Genomic DNA, 21,801 nt, shown 5'->3' on the forward strand with positions numbered 1-21,801 from the left:
CCATCTTTGCTCCAATGGAGCCTTGGCTGCGGGAGGGGAAGAGAGAGAGAGGAAGGAGGGGGGGTGGAGAAGCAAATGGGCGCTTCTCCTATGTGCCCTGGCCGGGAATCGAACCCGGGTCCCCCACACGCCAGGCCGACGCTCTACCGCTGAGCCAACCGGCCAGGGCCAGACTTGGTTTATTTTAATGAACCCTAAGTGAGGCTCCCAGGGAGAGACAAATAAAGCGGCAATGATGGTACAGGATGGCAGAGGTGTGTGTAAGATCCCTCACAGGCATTGGATGGGTGTCTGAATCTGACCGATGGCAGTCAATGGGTGGGCTCTTGAAGCAGCCTCCATGTATCGCCAGTGCTCTGGCTGTATTTGAGGGAAGGTGTACCAGGAGGCATGCGGTGAGGCTTGAGTAGGGAGGTGAGAGCACAGGGAAGGAATTGGAAGTGTGGGAGAACAGAAGAAAATCACACGTTGTTCCAGTTCTCTGTGTATTTGCTTTATACTTTTTAAAAACTATTAACTATTAGGGACAGCTTTCATGATGTGCGCTGGGGGTGAATAGAACCACAGTAATCAATGTTATTGTGTGCTGGCGACAGTTTTGTAAGCACCTGACCTGCAGCAGTTGGCTGTTGCAGCTGGCTATTGTCATGAACTTCAATCAGCCTTACCAAGAGTAAAATAAACTGGAGCCAACAGACCTTTTAGAAGTGTCCTTGATCATTAAATAGGTGGCCCTGCTGATTTCCTGTGTTATCATCTAAAGAAGATTCCAACTGGAGAGGTTTTGGGTTTTATGTTTGCTTGGGCCAATTCCCGGATGCTTTCTAGGGCATAAATGAGAGCATCACCACCAGTATCACCACCTCCACCAGCATCACCACCAGCATCATCACCACTATCACCATCATCACCACTACCACTACCACCATCACCATCATTACCACCACTGTCACTACCACCACCATCACCATCATCACTACCACCACCATCACCACCACCATCACCATCACCATCATCACTACCACCACCATCACCACCACCATCACCATCACCATCATCACTACCACCATCACCACCACCATCACCATCACCACCACCATCATCACCATCATCACTACCACCACCACCACCACCATCACCATCACCACCATCATTACCACCACCATCACCATCACCATCATTACCACCACCACCATCACCATCACCACCACCATCATCACCATCATCACTACCACCACCACCACCACCACCACCCCCACCACCATCATTACCACCACCATCACCATCACCATCATTACCACCACCACCACCACTACCATCATCATCACCACTGTTACTACCACCACCGTCACCATCACCACCACCATCATCACCATCATCACTACCACCACCACCACCCCCACCACCATCATTACCACCACCATCACCATCACCATCATTACCACCACCACCCCCACCACCATCATTACCACCACCACCATCACCATCATTACCACCACCACCACCACCACCACCACCACTGTCACTACCACCACCATCACCACCACCACCATCGCCATCATCACTACCACCACCATCACCATCACCACCATCATCATCATCACCACTATCACCATCATCACTACCACCACCACCACCACCACCACCATCACCATCACCATCACCACCACCACCACCATCACCACCATCACCACCATCACCACCATCACCATCACCACCACCACCATCACCACCATCACCATCATCACTACCACCAACACCACCATCACCACCATCACCACCATCACCACCACCACCATCACCACCACCACCATCATTACCACCACTGTCACCACCACCACCATCATGACATGAATAGCAGTGCTGCTGAGACGACTGACCGGTGATATAGCTTTTCACTTAATTCAGCCTTTACAAATTCTTTTCCTAATTATGGAAATATGTATAGCAGCGGTTCTTGTGTTTTGGTCGTTTGACCCCCGCCGGGGTTGCGACCCACAGGTTGAGAACCGCTGATGTATATAGTAACTTGAAAAATTTTACAAGGCTCTTTGTTGTTTTAAACACTGTTTTATTTAAGGTTTCTTTTTCTGTGTCAATTTAGGTATTTTCCTAAGGGTCCTTCCCCACCAAAATAAAACTGAAATTTGATGCATACTTTTTAAAGTTATTTTAAAAAAGGATTGCTACAAGATCAGATGTTCTTTATATTACTATTATTATTTTTATTGATTAATTTTAGTGAGAGAGGAGGGGAGAGAGAGAGACAGAGACAGAGAGATGGTAACAGATCTGTTCCTGTATGTGATCTGACTAGCGATCAAACCAGCAACCTCTGTGCTTCCGCACAATGCTCTAACCAACCTAGCTCTCCGGCCAGGTTCCTATATGTGATCTGACTAGCGATCAGACCAGCAACCTCTGTGCTTCCGCACAATGCTCTAACCAACCTAGCTCTCTGGCCAGGTTCCTATATGTGATCTGACTAGCGATCAGACCAGCAACCTCTGTGCTTCCGCACAATGCTCTAACCAACCTAGCTCTCCGGCCAGGTTCCTATATGTGATCTGACTAGCGATCAGACCAGCAACCTCTGTGCTTCCGCACAATGCTCTAACCAACCTAGCTCTCTGGCCAGGTTCCTATATGTGATCTGACTAGCGATCAGACCAGCAACCTCTGTGCTTCCGCACAATGCTCTAACCAACCTAGCTATCTGGCCAGGGCATGTTATTTTTGACTGTGGAAAATAATGATGCCGTTTGCAGTTTTCACTGCCAAATAATAAATTTCTGACATTTATTTCAGTTTATCCTTTTTCTTTCTGTTCTATTCACACTGATGATTCAAGATTACAGTTATAACAATTCAGTAGGAGCAAATGGAGAAAAAACCTTTTGTTTCAGACAGTCTGTCACATGAGAGATCTGTCTGCTGATAAGTGCCATGTCTGCCACCAGAACTCCAGTCTTTTGACCCCCAGGTCTGGGATTCTTGCTCTGGCCCTGTGTTTTTTTCAGTGGAAGGTGACCATCGCACCACTCCATCATTGGCAGTGCCTAATGATTGATGAGTCCCAAGAGAACAAGGAGGAGGATGCTCTAGGGTAGGGGATATATAACAGGGCAGGGTCTCAGGAACAGAAACAGAATGGAAGTTTCTCACCTAAAAATACAAAAGTGGCCAGTACAGGGCCGGTATGGTCACTCCGCAGCCATAGGAGTACCAGGTTTCTTCTGCCTTTCTGCTTCATCCCCAAGGTGTGGCCCTTGTCCTCAAGGCCAAGCTAGAATTCCAGCTATTAGATCCCACTGGCCAGGACTTAGTTGCATGGCCACCGCAGCTGTAAGGCAGAAGAGAAATATACTCTTCATTCTGGCCACCTATGCATCTACTTACAAATTGTATTACTGTGGAACGGGAGGAGAACGGATTCCTCTCTGCCACTGAGGGGCTTAAAGTTGAATATGAAATAAGACAATTTATTTTCTCTATTACAAAGCCCTCTTATTCCTCCTGTGCATTTGGGACCTCCTATGCATTTGTTAATTGAAAAGGGCAATTCAAGTGGAGAATCACTAAAAAATGGTACATATATACTTTAAACAGTTTAACTTAAAACATATAAATGTAGATTTAACCTTCTTCAGAGGTAGGGTCAAGGCCTTTTGAGTACTGATCTTCTGAGTGTTGCTCTGATGGGTCTTTTGCATACATCATACCCATAATGCATCAACTATGATATCCTGTGCCAGAGTGTAACAGAAGCATAAAAGCCTTGCAAAGCAATCTGTGCAGAATCCTGATCACCACCACCACCCGTCCTTGCCATTGTTTTATGATTGTTGCACTCACATTTGATTCGATAGCAGTGTTTGGTGGCTTTCTTTATTAAGTCTTTACAAAATATTAAACTTAATTTTTTTATAAGCAGCAGCAACTCTCTTTATTAAAAAACATTATTTCATTGGTTTCTATAATATTTAGTTATATTAAAATAACAAGCGTACCTGTTTTTGTTTTTTGTGGGATTTTTTTTTTTTTTTTTAGTGAGAGGAGGGGAGGCAGAGAAACAGACTTCTGCATGCGCCCCAACCGGGATCCACCCGGCAAGCCTATTACGAGGCAATGCTCCATTGCCTGGCAACTGGGCCATATTTTAGCGCCTGAGGTGGAGACCACAGAACCATCCTCAGCGTCTGAGGCCAACTTGCTTGAACCATTTGAGCCATGGCTGCCGGAAGGGAAGGGAGAGAAAGAGAAGGGAAGGGGTGGAGAAGCAGATGGGCGCTTCTGTGTGCCCTGACCAGAAATCAAAACCAGGACATCCATATGCTCTACCACTGAGCCAACCAGCCAGGGCCAAGTGTACCTGTTATAAATAGGTATGGGTATGTTGTAAACAAAAACTGTTTTTTTGTTTGTTCGTTTTTTTACAGAGACAGAGAGAGGGATAGGTAGGGACAGACAGACAGGAAGGGAGAGAGATGAGAAGCATCAATCATCAATTTTTGTTGTTGCACTTTAGTTGTTCATTGATTGCTTTCTCATATGTGCCTTGACCGTGGGGCTACAGCAGACCGAGGGACCCCTTGCTCAAGCCAGCAACCTTGGGTCCAAGCTGGTGAGCTTTGCTCAAAGCAGATGAGCCTGCACTCAAGCTGGTGACCTCAGGGTCTCGAACCTGGGTCCTCCGCATCCCAGTCCGACGCTCTATCCCAGGGGTCCCCAAACTACGGCCCGTGAGCTGCATGCGGCCCCCTGAGGCCATTTATCCAGCCCTCGCCGCACTTGCGGAAGGGGCACCTCTTTCATTGGTGGTCAGTGAGAGGAGCACATTGACCATGTCATTAGCCAAAAGCAGGCCCATAGTTCCCATTGAAATACTGGTCAGTTTGTTGATTTAAATTTATTTGTTTTTTATTTTAAATATTGTATTTGTTCCCGTTTTGGTTTTTTACTTTAAAATAAGATATGTGCAGTGTGCATAGGGATTTATTCATAGTTTTTTTTATAGTCCGGCCCTCCAACGGTCTGAGGGACAGTGAACTGGGCCCCTGTGTAAAAAGTTTGGAGACCCCTGCTCTATCCACTGCACCACCACTTGGTCAGGCAACAAAAACTGCTTATATGTGTATCATTTGACTGGTGAGAATCAAGTTGTCTTGTATGAGAGCAACGGTTTCTGACTTTTTGGCTATAGGACTCCTTTATACTTCTTTAATTTTTATTTTTATTTTCTTTAAGTGAAAGGAGTAGAGATAGAAAGACAGACTCCCTTCTGCGCCCTGACTGGGATTCACCTAGCAACCTCTGTCTAGGGCTGATGCTCAAATCAACTGAGCTATTTTTAGCACCTGAGGCCGGGGCACCGCTTGAACCAATTGAGCCACTGGCTGCAGGAGGGAGTACAGGGTGAGGGAAGGGGAGAGAAGCAGATAGTCGCTTCTGTTATGTTCCCTGACCGGAAATCGAGTGTGGGATGTCTGTACACTGGGCCAACACTCTGTCCACTGAGCCAGCGGCCAGGTCCTCCTTTACACTTAACATGGTTGGGAACCCTCAGAGCTCTTCATTTATGTAGGTTTTACCTATGACTGTTTCTCATCTTAGAAGTCAAAACTGGACAATGTAAAAATATTAAGTCATTTAAATAATAAGCCCATTACGTGTTAACAGAAATCCATTTGTGTGCCAGCCATTCTGTCAAGTAAAACACGGTGTTCCGCAAGCAGGGTGGCTCGTTCAGTTTGCCGCTCCGTTGTCCGAGTGCTTCTCTTCGAGGTGTCCACCGGACTTGCATGGGCAGCAGCAAGAAGTGCTTTCTGTGTGTTCCTCGTTTGGTCATGTACATTCCTATAAAGACATGTACACGAGACTTGAAATTTAATAAAAGTCCTAATTTTCCCTGCTTCATCGAGTCAGCATCCTTAAGTGAAAGCAGTTTGTTTTTAATTTAACTGCAAGGGTACGGCGTTGAAGAGGCCAAAACCTGGAGTCTTGCTCAAGTGCCACCCAATGATCCGCCGTTGCTTTGTGCCATGAGTGTAAATGGCAGCACAGTGACACAGGCCAAGTGTTATTATGACAATGGTTTTGACTTTGTGTTCCCTCTGCGTGGCTGTTGAAGGTCCCTCCCGAGACCCACAGATCCCGCTTTGAGAGCTGCTGTCCAAGATGGTCAGCTACTAACAGTACACTAATGGGGCTGTGGGCCGAGCCTCGTGCTTTACAGAGGGAGTGGAGAGTGTTCGCTTAGTCTGGAAGTTCGCTGGCACTGGTTAAGCGGAGTTTGTACTTAATGAAAAATGAAAAATTTCCATGAATTTTAGAATGGTCACTCCAGACTGAAAATTTGGAATATTAATTTGTTTAGAGTCTGTGGATTTTTGTTTCAGCAGTCGTCTCTAGCTTGTTTTAATTTTTATACCGGCTGTATTGGATACTGCTAATCTTAGGGATTATTTCTTTCAAGAATATTTTCCAGATGTTCCCGGAATATTTTCAAGGCTTGATTTTATTGTGAAGGTCTGTTGAAGGTGCAGAGCGCACTGTGTTAAAATGCCTGTTGCCCCCCGCCGCCATGCATTGCAGCGTCTACCGCCTTGGCACTGCTTTTCCTTTGAGGACTGCTAAAATGCTGCCTGAAAGGTTTTAGGGAGAGCAGAAAATGCACAGGGTTGTTATTGGGACAACACTGGGGAGTAATAAAAATGGAAATTCTCTTTAACAAGAACCGTGATTTAATACAATATCCTGCTTCAACATGAAAAAGGTTATAGGTGAAAAGCGAAACAGTTTTTAACAATACAGGCTGTGTATTGGCTGAGTTATCGTACAAGATGCCTTTGAAGTTGTTGATAATGATTTATGGGCCTACCTAAGTTTGGTGATTAACGGCTCCCTGTGTAATTTGTAGAATATGCTTGAATTGCTGGAAGAAATGCCAAACGGAGTTCCACCTGAAAAAGTCAAGAGTTATATCTACCAGCTAATCAAAGCTATTCACTGGTGCCACAAGAATGATATTGTTCACAGAGGTAAGTTTGCAGTTTTTGAAGTGGAAACTATTAAAGAAAACGTCAAAATTTACAATAAAATATCGCACATATTACTCATAAGAATATTTCCATAGACACTGACATTCCATTTAAATAAATTACATTTTGAAAGTACAGGATATGAGACATCGTTTCCTTCCAAGTCTCTTTTTATATCACAAAAGGTATGGACAGCAAATTTACTTGGATATTATGGTGAGATCTCTGTTTTTATAACCATATTCCCTCTCAACTGAAGAGACACCTAGTGTTATATAGAACTCAGCAGATGCAAACTTTGGAGCCTACTGGGGGTGGGGACAGCGACCCTCTCTATTGTCTTTTTGTCCTTCAGGTAGACCAGGTAATGGGAAACAAACCCCAAATCAGGCTTTAGAGATAGTCCCTAAATCCCTGACAAAACCACCCCCTCCCTAAGCTCACTGAGCGTTGACAGTCCTTGCCACTCCCTGGGAGACGGGGATCTCCAGTTTGGACCTGCACCTCCTCATTTTCCCGACCTCTTACTGAAGAGTGCCCACTGTTGCAGGTGGCATGCTGACCAACCCTACATAAAGACCGTTATTACACTTCCATAAACTAGCTTATTTTGTCCTTTATTGCCGTGAGGTGTATGTAGTTTATAGCATTAAAGGGAAATTACATTCTCAGCACCATCTTTAGCTCTACACCATTTATCTTCTGATAATTTCTCTTGTATTCCAGAGTTTTACAATAATGGGACACAGATTGGTGCAATTCTGAAGCTAAAAGGCATTTGTCAGAAAATGTTGCTAGATCTACTTCTTGTCTTTGAATTATCAAATAAGTGAATGCTACATTTTAATTTACCTATACAGAAACACAAGGATATCACCTTAAAAATAGTCTCACTTTAAGTACAGCTTATGAAGAATACCAGCTTCTATTAATTTCTAGAAAGAGACAGTTGATATTTCTCTTGCATGTAACTTTTATAGCAGTTGCCTTATCAAGGATGGCATGGATAGCTCTCCAAGTCAGCTGGAAATCTTGTGTCTAGGATAAAATAATAGCCTGTACGACACAGTTTGAGGATATTGATCAGGAAGTGATTCAGCTGCGTTTCCATAGTGATACAGTGATTTGGTTAAGTGTGTAGTAAATCAGTGGTGGGGAGTTAGCAGTAGACCATGATGCGAAATCTACAGACTTCACTGCTACCCCTTCCGTTTCTCCATTTTCACTTCTATCATGTGATGTAGCTGATGGGTTCTATAAAAATGCAATTATGTGCTGCCTTCCAAAGGGGGAATTAGACTGCATTTGCTGTGTATTTCTGCTCAGCTCCTACCACATCCAGGGAAAATATGAAAAATCTTATCTTGACTCACTCATTCAATATAGCTTCAGCGTTAGACATTTATAATTTTGAATCAATAGAAAAGCTAGAGAGATATGTAAATATAGAAATTGCACAGAAAATCCTAACAGAAAAGGTATCTTATATGTATTTTTTTCTCCAGTAAATATAATGCTAGATACTCTCAGAGGTGCTTTTAAGGTATGTAGGTATAAGCGTTTTATATTCTGCCTCTAAAAATTTGTATTATTAGTATTACATAAAGTAAGAATAGTTCCTTAAAATGTGTGGCTTAGATTCAATCATTCTTAAATTTCTTTCAGAGATGCAATTAATGCCTTTAAGATTTAAAGGGAAAAAATATTTTTTAACATGTGGTCTGCATGTTCCTCGGAAAGAAATGGAAACTTCTATATCATAGCATAAAGTACTATTTGATTGTGCTGTTCACTGCCACGGGTTTCTATTCAAATTGCTCTGGATATTTCTGGTTAGGTGCTGTTACAGCAGTCTAAGGGTGTCAATCAGCAATATGGGGGATATTTTTTAATAATTGTTTTTTAATCTTGATACTCCAGATATAAAGCCAGAAAATCTCTTAATCAGCCACAATGACGTTTTGAAACTCTGTGACTTTGGTAAGTTAAAAGAAATTGAGCCCTTTAAGCACAGTAGTCCTCCCTAATCTGCAGTTTCAGTTACCCGCAGTCAGCAAGGCCTGAAAATATTAAATGGAAAATTTTAGAAATAATGGATTCATCTGTTTCAAATTGTGTGTCATTCTGAGCAGTGTGATGAAATCTCATCCTTTCTTACTCTGTCTCGCCTGGGACGTGAATCACAGTCTCTGTCTCAGTTATCAGATCAACTGTCTCCGTACACCAGTGCTTGGGTTAGGGTCACCTTATTTTACTTAATAATGGCCCCAAATGCAAGAGAAGCTGTAAAATGCTGCTTTTAAGTGAAAAGGTATGTATGTATAAGAAAAGGCAGCCACCCAGTTCAGTACTGTCTTGTGACTTCAGGCATCCACTGGGCAGGGGTGTTGAGGATGTGGCCCCTGTGATAAGGGGGCACTGTTGTAAAAATGAACATTACACATAGGTAGGTAGCTTTTACAGGCATATTAAAAGGATTTTTTATGTTTTGGCTTAAAGTTGCAGCGAAACATTCTACTGGGCCATATGTTGAAAAATTGATTGTGAGAAGAGAACTGCTCTCTCTTTGCTCTACATAATATCGCCTACTATTTTTTTAAAAAATCATCATGTAGTATTTAATAATTTAAAGAGTGCATGTGCATGTATTCAGAAGTCCTGCACTTTAGGACCCCAGAAAAAGTTTTCTAGGAAATACTCTGACCTTCTGGTTTGAATTAAAAAAAAGTTTTTTTAATCTTTTAAATGTTGATAGAAATTGTTTTAGTCATAATCATAAGCATTGAAAATATGCCTATGTAGTAAATACACACATGTCTATGGTATAAATACAAAAGTTATATGTCTTTAAAGTCAAAAGACACTTTTAGAGCAATTCTCTTGAAATGTTCAATGAATGAAATTAGTAATTGATGTGTAATACTCCAGCTCCTGGTTAAGGTATAAGGAGGTTTTTGAGTTGCATTCTCTTCTAGTGGAAAATTATATATTGTTTCCCATGTATGAAACTCTGTATTAAACACTGGCAAACATTTAAGTGAAAATAATTCAGAAAAGTTTTTAAAATATTGGTGTTTAAATCATGAGTCATTTTTTAGAATTACACTTTTGTCTGATTCGTATATTGAAAAATAACTTGACTTTTTAAAATGTTGTTTTTCAGACATTCAAATATAATCACACACAATGTAAACCTCCACATACAAATGAGAAGACATTTTCCTTTGTAAACAAAAGTTCGATTAGCATTGAGGGGCTGGAGCACTGAAATGAGAAACGTTCCAGGAATTCACTTTAGAATGACCAATTTTGTCCAGTGGAGCAATTGGAAGCATATGTAGCTGTTTTTACTCAATGTTTTTTAAAGACTTTGAATATTATGAACCTGCTTGCTTAAGGAAATTGTTTTACAAAACTTAATTTTCTTCATGTTTCACAATAAGGAATATTGCAGAGAAGGGCCCTGCTGTATTTCAAACATCTTAAGAAGTCCTTAGGAGAATAACAAGAAAATACTGAACACTGCATTTAAAAGCATTTGATTATGACGTTTTTAGCATTGTCTTAGCATTATGATTTTCAGGAATAATACCGGTTTTTGATTTCCTGTATATAATTGTGATAACCACCAAGTACTGAGACTTTGTGTACCTCATATACCTTTTACTGTACATCCATGAACTACGGGTTGGTGATCTGCTTAAACGCCAGAGTTAATGACCTCGGTAGAACAAGTTAGAAAAGATGCCTGTAGAGTGGTTAGTAATAGGAAAAGAGTATCCCTGGTCTAGCATCATTTAAAGAAAAGCCCGTTTGCAATGGTCCGGAAATTCCGCAGAGCAGCACCCCTGCGCCCCGGGGAGCCCCTGTGAGGACCCTGATGGCTGTCCTTCCCGGAGCATGTAGCTCCTGTGTTTAGCTGGGAGAACCCCATTCAAAAATACAAATGTTTCTTCTAAATAGGTATTATAGACAAGTATTGATTAACTGAAGTTAGGGTTTTGTGGGGTTTTTTTGCAGTGGTTTTTATTTTTTACTATTCCATTTTAAGAAATAACTATTTTCCACTTTTCAAAACTGAGGTATACTTTAATTTTTACCCCTAATTTTAATGTTTTGGTTCTCTGTTGCTATTCACATTGAATCAATATTGCTTTTGGTGAATTATATGTGTAATTAACTTACCTGCTGGTTTATTTTGTGACCCTAAAACCTTTTGAAGGGTTTTGGGGGGAAATATGTAGTAATAGAGTCTATAAAGTAATTAAGATACCTCTAATATGCTTTGCAGTTATATTAGGAGATAAGAATAATTTGGGTCTGCTTTGTTTTCATCATCACCAACCATTACTTGTTTATATCATATCATGGCTGAAACTGATCAGCAACAGTAGACACACACATACCGTGCAAGTCCCACATAATAGAATATAATGACTGCCTGTGCTACATAAGTTTAGCTTTGACTTTAGACTTTGCGGGACTTCTTTTTGTTCTTAAGATTTATATTTATTGGGAGAACTATTTTAAAAACATTCTCTGAATGCTTATTAAAGCATGTGATGGAAACATGGATTTCTTTAGTATAGGGGGGGACTGGTTTTTAGTGAGGACATTTTTTTTTTAAGCGAGAGACTCCAGCATGCACCCTGACTGGGATCCACCTGGCAAGCCCTCTGCCAGGTGATGCTCTGCCCATCTGGGGCCACTGCTCTGTTGCTCAGCAACTTAGCTATTTTAGCACCTGAGGCGAGGCCATGGAGCCATCCTCAGCACCCGGGGCCAACTTGCTCCAATCAAGCTATGGCTGCAGGAGGGGAAGAGAGAGAAAGAGATAGAGAGAGAGGGGTGGAGAAGCAGATGGTCACTTCTCCTGTGTGGCCTGAACGGGAATTGAACCCAGGACTTCCACATGACTTCCACATGACTTCCACATGCCAGGCCAACGCTCTACCACTGAGCCAACTAGCCAGGGCCATGAGTACATATTTTTAATTGACATTTGAACAGTGGACTAACCTTCTAAAATAATAAGGATGCATCAGTACCAGTCATTTACAATATTGCTAGCAGTGAAATATTTTGCCAATATGAAATTATTAATTTCTTTTTCGAAGTTATACCTTTGGGCTTTGCTATCTTTCAGGTTTTGCTCGGAATCTATCAGAAGGCAATAATGCTAATTACACAGAGTATGTGGCCACCAGGTGGTATCGGTCTCCAGAACTCTTACTTGGGTGAGTTACATTCCCCAAACAGAATGACATCTGCGCATCTGCTGATCACATATCATAAACTCAGGGATCATCTATGGAAAATGAGAATGTCAGTTATTTAAATATCACTTACCTATTCCAGTGTAACAAGCCACCCTAAAACTTAACAGCATAAAACAAGACACCATTTTATTTGCTTGTGATTCTGAGTGCCAGTGATTTGGAGAAGGTAGCAATTTGAGTTCAGCTGGATGGTTCTTCTGCTGGTCTCAATTGGAGTTGCTAATGTAGCTAGTTCAGTTAGTCTGCAGGTTATCTGGACGCTGATTGTTTATGGGGCTTCATCTGGGACAGACCATCTCTGTCCCACGGGGTCTCATCCTCCAGCAGGCTAGCCCAAATTTCCTTGTGTGATAACAAAAGAACTCCCTGCAGCATTAGGGCAAGCCCGAAACCCAAAGTAGTTTTGAAGCTCCTGCATGGCTTTTGCCTTATTGGCCAAGTGCTGATTGAAGGGATGGAGAAATAAACTCTACCTGTTGAGGGGAGGCGTGGCAGGGTCACATTACAAAGTGGGAGATATAAGGAAAGGGGGGAGTTATTGCTGCCATCTTTGTTAGTAATCTTTCACATGACGAATGTTGATGTCCACAAAGGTTGTTTCTGTCTGTTCTGTGTACCTCTGTCTAGACTAATTGGGATGCATAGTCCATTTTATTTTGGGAAGGGTTGTAATTTGAATTTACCGGACAGTGTTTGTCAAAGAAAAAATTAGTACAAATTAGATCATTCATAGAACCCCATCCGAAGATTCAAATATAGTAAAAGGACTCATTGTAATATGGTTTTGTCTATAAGGTGGCTCCGAGATATTCTGAAAACAGACTTATTGCAAAACTTCAGAGAGTATTTGCTGCCTAATAATTAATACCTGTTAGAAAAAGGTGGTCGTGTGGTAGCTACCAAAAGTAGAAGGGGACTCCAACTAATTTGATCCGAACTGAGTATCACTACTTAATAATTGAAAGTATTAGTTGAAAACCATATTATTTGTGTAAAAATTCCATTGATTTCAGTTGATATTTGATTTTAAGATTAAGAATTTACATTTTTGTACATTCTCAAGACTTTGTCTTTGACATTCAAAATAGTTCCAGCTATATAAATTATTCAAATCAGTTGACAGAAGAAAAATAACCTGTAGCGGGTTTATGGAGATCTTTCACGGTTTCTCCGTCTAGCGGAAGTCTTCTCTGTCATGAATAATAAAGAAAGACTGGTAGCCTACCCTCCCCAACAAAAAAAATCTACATGAAGTTTCCTAATATGGTCCTTAGGTTTTTGTGGGAAAGAAAAGAGATAAATAAAATACTAACTTATTGTTCTGTGACTTACTGTTCTAGAAATATATTCTCTATAGTGTTAACAATACTTGAATTTAGAGTATTTGTTGGAAATTTTGCATTGCTATGACTTCATTATGACCTTCTAGAATTTTATTTCATTTTGTTTTAGATACATTATTTTGGCTTTCCCTTCTTAAAGCTTAGATTATTTATGTTTGAAACTAAAGGAAATACAGTTTCTTACTTAATCTGCCATATATAATTTGGCTTAAGGCATTAGATATTAAGGTATACTTATAATGCTATTTTGGCAATACCTAGATTTTTTTGTATAGCCTCCATTTATTAATAACAGTAATACTCCTAAAGCTCTCTGGTAAATTCAGATTTTAGAAAAGAGCTAAACCCGTAAGTAATGAGGAAAAATTCTTTGAGGGGACTAGCTATCATAAAGCCTCATATAGAGAGTACAAATAAATTCAAGTAAATAATACAGGAGAGCTTAGCACAATCTTAGCTATTAGAAATTGTGACTGTATAGTCAGAAGTTAAATAATATTGTGTATTGTTTAAGAAGACACATAAGTCAGTAGTACATTTTAATAGACTAAACTCAAACAATGGATAAGTTGTAAATTTTTGACATTGAGAGCGCTAAAGGATAACAGTTTTCAACTGGTGTGTCACAGAAATTCTAAACATGCAGTACCTGACTATTTAATCAGGGCCACTGACCTCTTTTCCCTCAGGTTATCAAGTTAAAACATGACAATAGGCAACAGAACAATAGCCATCCAGTAAGAATGTCCTGTCTTGAGCCATAAATATATGTCATATAATAGAGTTGCATCTTATTGGTTGCATCTGATTGGTTAATTCGTGGTACTAGAAATCCTTATATATGAGTATAGGTACCTGATTTTTTTAAAAAGTCACTTTGGAACAATAAGAGTAGTGATTGATTGATTGGTAAATCGATCAAAGTTATGCCCGTTTTGTGTCAGATTGGCAAAAAATAAATTTTTTGGTGTGCTGCATAATTTTGGTAATTAGTTTATGTATGCCATGAGATGGCAAAGATTAAAAATCTCTGACCTGGTAAATGAATCTCTGGGGAGCATTTCATTCCTCAAGTGAGGAGTTATCAGATGTGTGCACTGTTTTAAGGTTTATTAAGCCATTTGTGTTCAAAATATACCCGGATATGAATAGATTCCAACTTGGTGTATGCTATCTAAATTATTACTAGATTACTGGTTTTGTTAGCATAGATTTATTTACTTGAGTTCTGAATTTTTACTTTGATATCCATATTTTCTCTTTTTAGCCTCCCTTTTCTCCAATGGCATTCTTTTTTTTTTTTTTTCCTTCTGTATTTTTCTGAAGCCGGAAACGGGGAGAGACAGTCAGACAGACTCCCACATTCACCCGAAGGGATCCACCCGGCACGCCCACCAGGGGGCGACGCTCTGCCCCTCCGGGGCGTCGCTCTGCCGCGACCAGAGCCACTCTAGCGCCTGGGGCAGAGGCCGAGGAGCCATCCCCAGCGCTGGGGCCATCTTTGCTCCAATGGAGCCTCGGCTGTGGGAGGGGAAGAGAAAGACAGAGAGGAAGGAGAGGGGGAGGGGTGGAGAAGCAGATGGGCGCTTCTCCTGTGTGCCCTGGCCAGGAATCGAACCCGGGACTTCTGCACGCCAGGCCGACGCTCTACCACTGAGCCAACCAGCCAGGGCCAATGGCATTCTTTAATTCCTTAAATACATAGATGGCTTTAAACCCTGAATCTGTTCAAAATAATTTGGAAATTATTAAAATGTATTTCTTCAGTTGCCAAGATCATCTCTCCTTTTGCTTTTCAGAGCTCCCTATGGAAAGTCTGTGGACATGTGGTCAGTGGGCTGTATTCTTGGAGAGCTTAGTGACGGTCAGCCTTTATTTCCTGGCGAAAGTGAAATTGACCAACTTTTTACTATTCAGAAGGTGCTAGGACCACTACCATCTGAGCAGATGAAGCTCTTCTATAGCAACCCTCGCTTCCATGGGCTTCGGGTAAGAGGCTTTGCTAGAGCCCCAAATGGAATCCGTACAGCAGTATTTAAACCATTGTGCATTACACAGTGGAATGCTTAGCTAGTCCCTTTCTTTTGCAATGTTTATAATCCCTATTATCATATCTTATTTTATATAGTATTTGTGAAATTTAAAAAGTGGTCTGAATTTGAAAGTGAGAGCCGCTTATGATTTTCCTAATTTGTATGTTCCAATTTTCGAAGTCTTTACTAGTGTGTATATTATATTCTAGACTTTGGTTGTCTCAGAATGTTTCTTTATCCAAAATATTAAACATCCCCAAAAGATATAAAAATGTAAAAGTGGCTCTTGCTTATTTGAGCAAACATATTTGTAGTGATTTGAGGAAGACTGTGAATACTTAACATTCTGCAGATTTAAAGGAGCTATTCTAGTGGCGATTTCTTGTTCATCTGTTGACAGTGAGACATCAAGTCTTCTTTTCAAACTTGTGTATTGTCTTGGGAAGCCTCTTCAAGACTCAGCAACTTTATAGAAAACCTTTCAGACAATATACTAAAAGAGATCTTTTCTTTTTTTATTAAGTAAGAAGCAGGGAGGCAGAGAGACTCCCGCATGCACACAACTGGGATCCACCCAACAAGCCCCCTACGGGGTGATGCTCTGCCCATCTGGGGCCATTGCTCTGTTGCTCATCATCCAAGCTATTTTAGCACCTGAGGCGAGGCCATGGAGCCATCCTCAGTGCTCAGGCCAACTTGCTCGAATGAGCCATGGCTGGGGGAGAGGGAGGGGGAGAGAAGCAGATGGTCACTTCTCTTGTATGCCCTGACCAGAACATCCACACCCCAGATCGATGCTCTACCGCTGAGCCAACTGGCCAGGGCCTAAAAGGGATCTTAAACTATAAACTTTCCTCCATTGAGGGACAGCCAGCTTGCAGAAGCACCTCATGGGACTGGCCAGTTATAGGCTGCTTCTTGCTTCTATCTACCCCAAAAGCTACATTGTTCGTTGTCAGATACCCTGTTTGGGCCAGCATGCCAGGTGGTGGTGACCAGTGTGGGCACTATAAAATAAGCTCACCATCACTCCTTTATTTCTCTGAAGTGCATAATTCTCAAATCATGTTTTCTTGACATTTGCAAAGCACTTTTATTCCTTTGACATTCTGGACCTCAATTCCTTTCACTTTGGAGAGCACCCGCTCGTGAACGCGCATGAGTACTCGACATAGCACCCGCTCGTGAACGCGCATGAGTGCTCAACATAGCACCTGCTCGTGAACGTGCAAGGCAGGAGTGAGAAGTATGCAGTCTCTCTCTCATCTCCTTCGTTTTCTCTCTCTTTTCCAAACCTGAGTCACCTCCCATGAGTTTCTCTTCTCTCCTTTTAGTTTCGCTTTTCTAAGCCAAAAATTCACCAACTTCTGACCATTAATTAGGGTGTACATAGTTCCCCAGTTATTAAGTATTTGTCATAACTAGATGCTAAAGATCTGCCATTAGGTAGGACTCACCCTCAGTCTAGCAGAAAGGGAAGTCTGTTCAGATACAAAGTTATTCATAATTTCTGAATTTCTTTTGTACTGAGAGTGCATCTAAACTCCTTCCCACAGCCTGTGCCACCTTGCCTGATCCAGGCTGTCTGGCCTCCTGACCTCAGCTCACCCCACGCTCCATTCCCTTCGCTCTCCAAATGCTCTGCTACTTCTTTCTTTTTTCTTTTTTGTGACAGAGACAGAGAGAGTCAGAGAGAGGGACAGATAGGGACAGACAGACAGGAAGGGAGAAAGATGAGAAGCATCAATTCCTTAGTTGTTCATTGATTGCTTTCTCATATGTGCCTTGACCAGGGGAGGGGGGCGGGGGCTACAGCAGACCGAGTAACCCCTTGCTCAAGCTAGCGACCTTGGGCTCAAGCTAGTGAGCCTTGCTCAAACCAGATGAGCCCGCGCTCAAGCTGGCGACTTTGGGGTCTCGAACCTGGGTCCTCCTTGTCCCAGTCCTACGCTCTATCCACTGTGCCACTGTCTGGTCAGGCTTGCCTTTCTTTTTCTTACACTTTCATAACTATCCCAAGATTCTTCCAACTTCGTGGATTTAAGACTTGCACCTGCTTCCAGTAAAGACACTTCCCCTGTGTGTCTCCATCTCATTTTATAAACCTCAGCTCTGAGAACGCGCACTCCCTCCAAACCCCCGACATACTGCCCGCACCTCCTTCCCACCACCTTTCATAGCTCCCTTTCCCATCAGAGCACTTATCGTGCTATGGCATCATTTTGTTTGTTTCCTTCTTAATTATTCATTGTCTGGTTCTCAACCAATCGAATATAAGCTCCTCAGAGGCAGAAATCATGTGTTTTATCACTATATTTCCAACATCTCCCACACAGCCCAGCACATCTGGGGGGACCCAGCGAGGGTCTGACCGAGCGCTGAACCAGTCTCTGTTGTCAGCACTCGGGCTCCACTGTATTTCCCTTCTCTCCGTTTCTAATGCTGCTTTCGCAGCAGCACCTTTTACCTGAACTGTTCACGACTGCTCCCAAACTGATCTCTCCAACTTTCTTTCTTCACTTCAGTCTTTTCCAACCACCTTTAAAATACTCTTCCCTCAAAGGGCAAATTTAACTTCATCTCCTTTGTGTTTAAAAACCCCTACAGCAGTGGTAGTCAGCCTGGTCCCTACCGCCCACTAGGGGGCGTTCCAGCTTTCATGGTGGGCAGTAGCGGAGCAACCAAAGAATAAATAAAAAGATAGATTTAACTATAGTAAGTTGTTGTATAAAGATTTATTCTGCCAAACTTAGTGAAAATCTGACATAAAGTACTTGGTAAGTAATTATTATTATCTGCTTTAACTTGTTGTCACTCTGCTTTATAAATTTTATAAAGTAAAGTGACTTCCCTACCTTATAGATCACCATGACTGTGGAACTGGTGGGTGGTTAGAAAATTTTACTACTAACAGAGATACAAAAGTGGGCGGTAGGTATAAAAGGTTGACTAACCCTGCCCTGCAGGATGCTGATTAAGTTGCAACTCCCTTAGGGCCGCAGTAAGAGCCCCTTGCTCCTGCCCCCCAGCCTCTCTCCTCCCCCCCCTCCCCTCCTCCCCTCCTCCCCTCCTCCCCTCCTCCCCTGCTCCTCTCCTCCCCCCTCCCCCCTCCCCTCCTCCCCTCCTCCCTGCCTCCCCCCTCCCCTCCTCCCCTCCTCCCCTGCTCCTCTCCTCCCCCCTCCCCCCCCTCCCCTCCTCCCTGCCTCCCCTCCTCCCCCCCTCCCCTCCTCCCCTCCTCCCCTGCTCCTCTCCTCCCCCCTCCCCTCCTCCCCTCCTCCCTGCCTCCCCTCCTCCCCTCCTCCCCTCCTCCCCGCCCCATCCCTGTGCCCTGCTCTGCAGCGCCCTGGCCTCACTGTCCCTTGACCTGTTGCTTCTGGAGTGCTGCCTGTTTGTTTCTGCAATGCTGCCAGTGCTCACCCCACTTCTTGGAAAGCTCTTCCTCCTCCCTCCCCCAGACTGATGTCAGATGCCCCCCAAAACCTTCACTCCCCCCAGGGGGTTGTGACGCCCCCTCCTGTGCTCCTGGAGCCCTTCTGTCATTGCTCTTGCTGCGCTCACTGCAGCCTCCTAAACAGCTGTTCACAGATACATGTCCTCACTGGACTGCTGGATCCCTTGAGGACGTGAACTGTGTTCACCAGTGCATTCAGCACACACCCAGAGTAGTGCCTACTCGGTTGAATAGTATTAAATGATTGAGCATTTGACTTTAAGATTTCAGTACTGACTTCTAGAGTAGCAGCTTTTGCCCGCTGGCTGCCCTGATCTGGGCCTGGCGGAAGAGGCTCTCTGCTGGATTCCATGAAGAGAGTGGAAACAGATCTGTCATGGCATCTGGCCTTAATAACTTATAAAACTAGCTGAAAAGTTCGAGTGTGTGTGCACGCAATAATTAGAAAGCAACACCATTTATAATCACACATGTTATATAATAAACTACCACATTCTTTGCTACATTGTGCTGTTTTCTAATTCATCTCAGTATGGTTGAAACCATGACAGTGTGAAACATTCCGAGAAGTTAAAATTCATAGTTGGCTGGTGTCAGTAGACAACAGTTTATGGAGAACCTGAAATGTGAATGGCTCTTGAAGAACGAGTAGCATTTGGATTCGATAGGCCACGTGGAAGCTGTCTGTTCCTCATGGGTCTGTGGTCCTGTTTGTTCACAGACTTCCTCATGAACAGGAGTGCCTGTAAATGCTAGAGAGCACACGACACTGCTAATAAATATCCTACATAGAAGTTTATTTCCATGACACTTTGATTTTTATAGGCCTTGATATTTTTACATTTTAGTCTGAAAGTGTTGGTGGCATTTTAGCTACATTAGTTTAATCATTTTGGAAGCTTAACATCTTCATTTTACTCGAGACTGTTTGCAACAGCTAGCTAAGCACATAGGGTGTGACCTGCAGCCGCTGAGACCCATGGCCTCACCAGTAGCCAGTCTAGTGTTGTGTTTTGATTCAGTGGTGTAGAGACTGGAAAATGAACAGACATTGCTCTACTGGTGTGTGCATTCTTTTGAAAAAGTAACAGTTGCTCTCCCATAGACTAGTATAGGGCATAGACTGTGGGATTCAAAGCCTGGCTCCGTGTTTACTACTTGAATAGCCCTAGGTAGTCTCTGTTTCTTTGTGTGTCAAATGATGATAAGAGAAATTCCACCTGGTGTGGTGGCTGTGAATATTAAACATTCCGTGTAAGATGCCCAGACCAGTAGCAGGACACGCAGTAGGTGCTTGGTAAGGAGGTGCTGTCATTGTATTGCACTGGCCGAGGGAGGGAGGGAGGGAGGGAGGGAGGGAGGGAGGGAGGGAGGGAGGGAGGGAGAGTGGAGGGGGAGGGAAAGAAGAAGGGAGGGAGAGAGGGAGGGAGGGAAGAAAAGAGAAAGCAAAGGAGGAAGGAAAGAAGGAAGGGACCTTCTGAATGGAATATGCTTTAAACTTCTATGCTTGGGTTTTGGTAATTAGTTGAATTACCTCATATTAGAATGGTAACTGTCATTCAAAAGCACGTAAGTTTTTTAAGTTAGGGGATTTTGCTTGGTCATTTTTTTTAAATTATAATATTTCTAATACCTTTTGACTTTCAGCATTTCTAATCAAGGAAATGTTACTCTGAGGGGGAAAAAGGAAGGGGTGTCTGGTAATAGAAGATAGACCTCATAAGGAAAATATTCATTAAAATGTACCCACGTAGCCTTTTATCACAGCAAGACAAGCTATCTCTCTTTCTTTGGGCTTATAATTAATCCTCTGTACCTCCCTGAGGACAGGTGCCTAGATCTGGAAAGAGTGTGGCTTTGGACTGAAGATTTGAGGGCAAAATACTACTTCTACTGCTTTTTAATTATATGGCTTGCCTTGAACAAGTTACTTGCACTTTCTGACTTTCACCTTCCTCGTTTCTAAAAGAAGAATGATAATTGCCAAAATGCCTCGTGTAGCATCATTTCCCTCAAATATCAGAGTTAGGTTATTGCCTTTGTGTCTCTGTTAATTAAGCTCATGATATTACTTCGACTTCCTCTGTGTAGAAGAAGCTGTCCTACTTTTCTCCATCTTCATATATATTTTTTAATCTTTAAAAACCTAGCTGAAGTGCCAACAATGGATGCTTTCTTCTCCAGCTGCAAACCACCTTGGTCTCTGTGAGCTCCAGGTGGAATTTAGAGCCTGCGCAGTTCAGTGCCGGCTGCTTTCACACCCGGCCGAGGAGTGTTGAGGGCAGCTGAGGTCTTAGCCGTGCTCTCCTCTGCCCTGCGTGGCGCAGCGTGAGGATGAGGGCATAATCACGCCTAAATGCCTCGTTTGAATTTTCCCACGAACCGGTCCACCCATCCACTCATTTAGCATGTTTAGGGATTTCAGTACTTTGAAATGTTTTTATGTTGGTATAAAGCAAATATATATTAAAAGCAAAGTAGCCCTTCCATTGGGAGAAAGTTCATGGAATTGGGCTCTAATACTTTACCATCCACTTAGATATTATGAAATGTGAGTTGGCAGAGGGTAGAACAGAACATCTAAATAAACTCAACCTCTTCCCCTCATTTTATTTAAAAATGCATTTGTTAATTTAGGAGCCTCTTTGCCTTCTG

The 21,801-nt window shown here is 42.6% G+C and overlaps 1 protein-coding gene across 4 annotated transcripts in view; it reads left to right on the forward strand.

The window, feature by feature from the left end:
• The window catches only part of CDKL5 (cyclin dependent kinase like 5), a 203,833-nt gene that overhangs the window by 123,533 nt on the left and 58,499 nt on the right, over positions 1 to 21,801 (forward strand). For all 4 annotated transcript variants that reach the window (XM_066357387.1, XM_066357390.1, XM_066357389.1 and 1 more), the window contains exons 6-9: positions 6,920 to 7,040; positions 8,961 to 9,020; positions 12,187 to 12,277; positions 15,462 to 15,651. In XM_066357387.1, coding sequence (XP_066213484.1) covers positions 6,920 to 7,040; positions 8,961 to 9,020; positions 12,187 to 12,277; positions 15,462 to 15,651 — 462 coding nt within the window. The remainder of the gene's footprint in view (positions 1 to 6,919; positions 7,041 to 8,960; positions 9,021 to 12,186; positions 12,278 to 15,461; positions 15,652 to 21,801) is intronic.

Source organism: Saccopteryx leptura, chromosome X, assembly GCF_036850995.1.
Source record: "Saccopteryx leptura isolate mSacLep1 chromosome X, mSacLep1_pri_phased_curated, whole genome shotgun sequence".
NCBI lineage: Eukaryota > Metazoa > Chordata > Mammalia > Chiroptera > Emballonuridae > Saccopteryx > Saccopteryx leptura.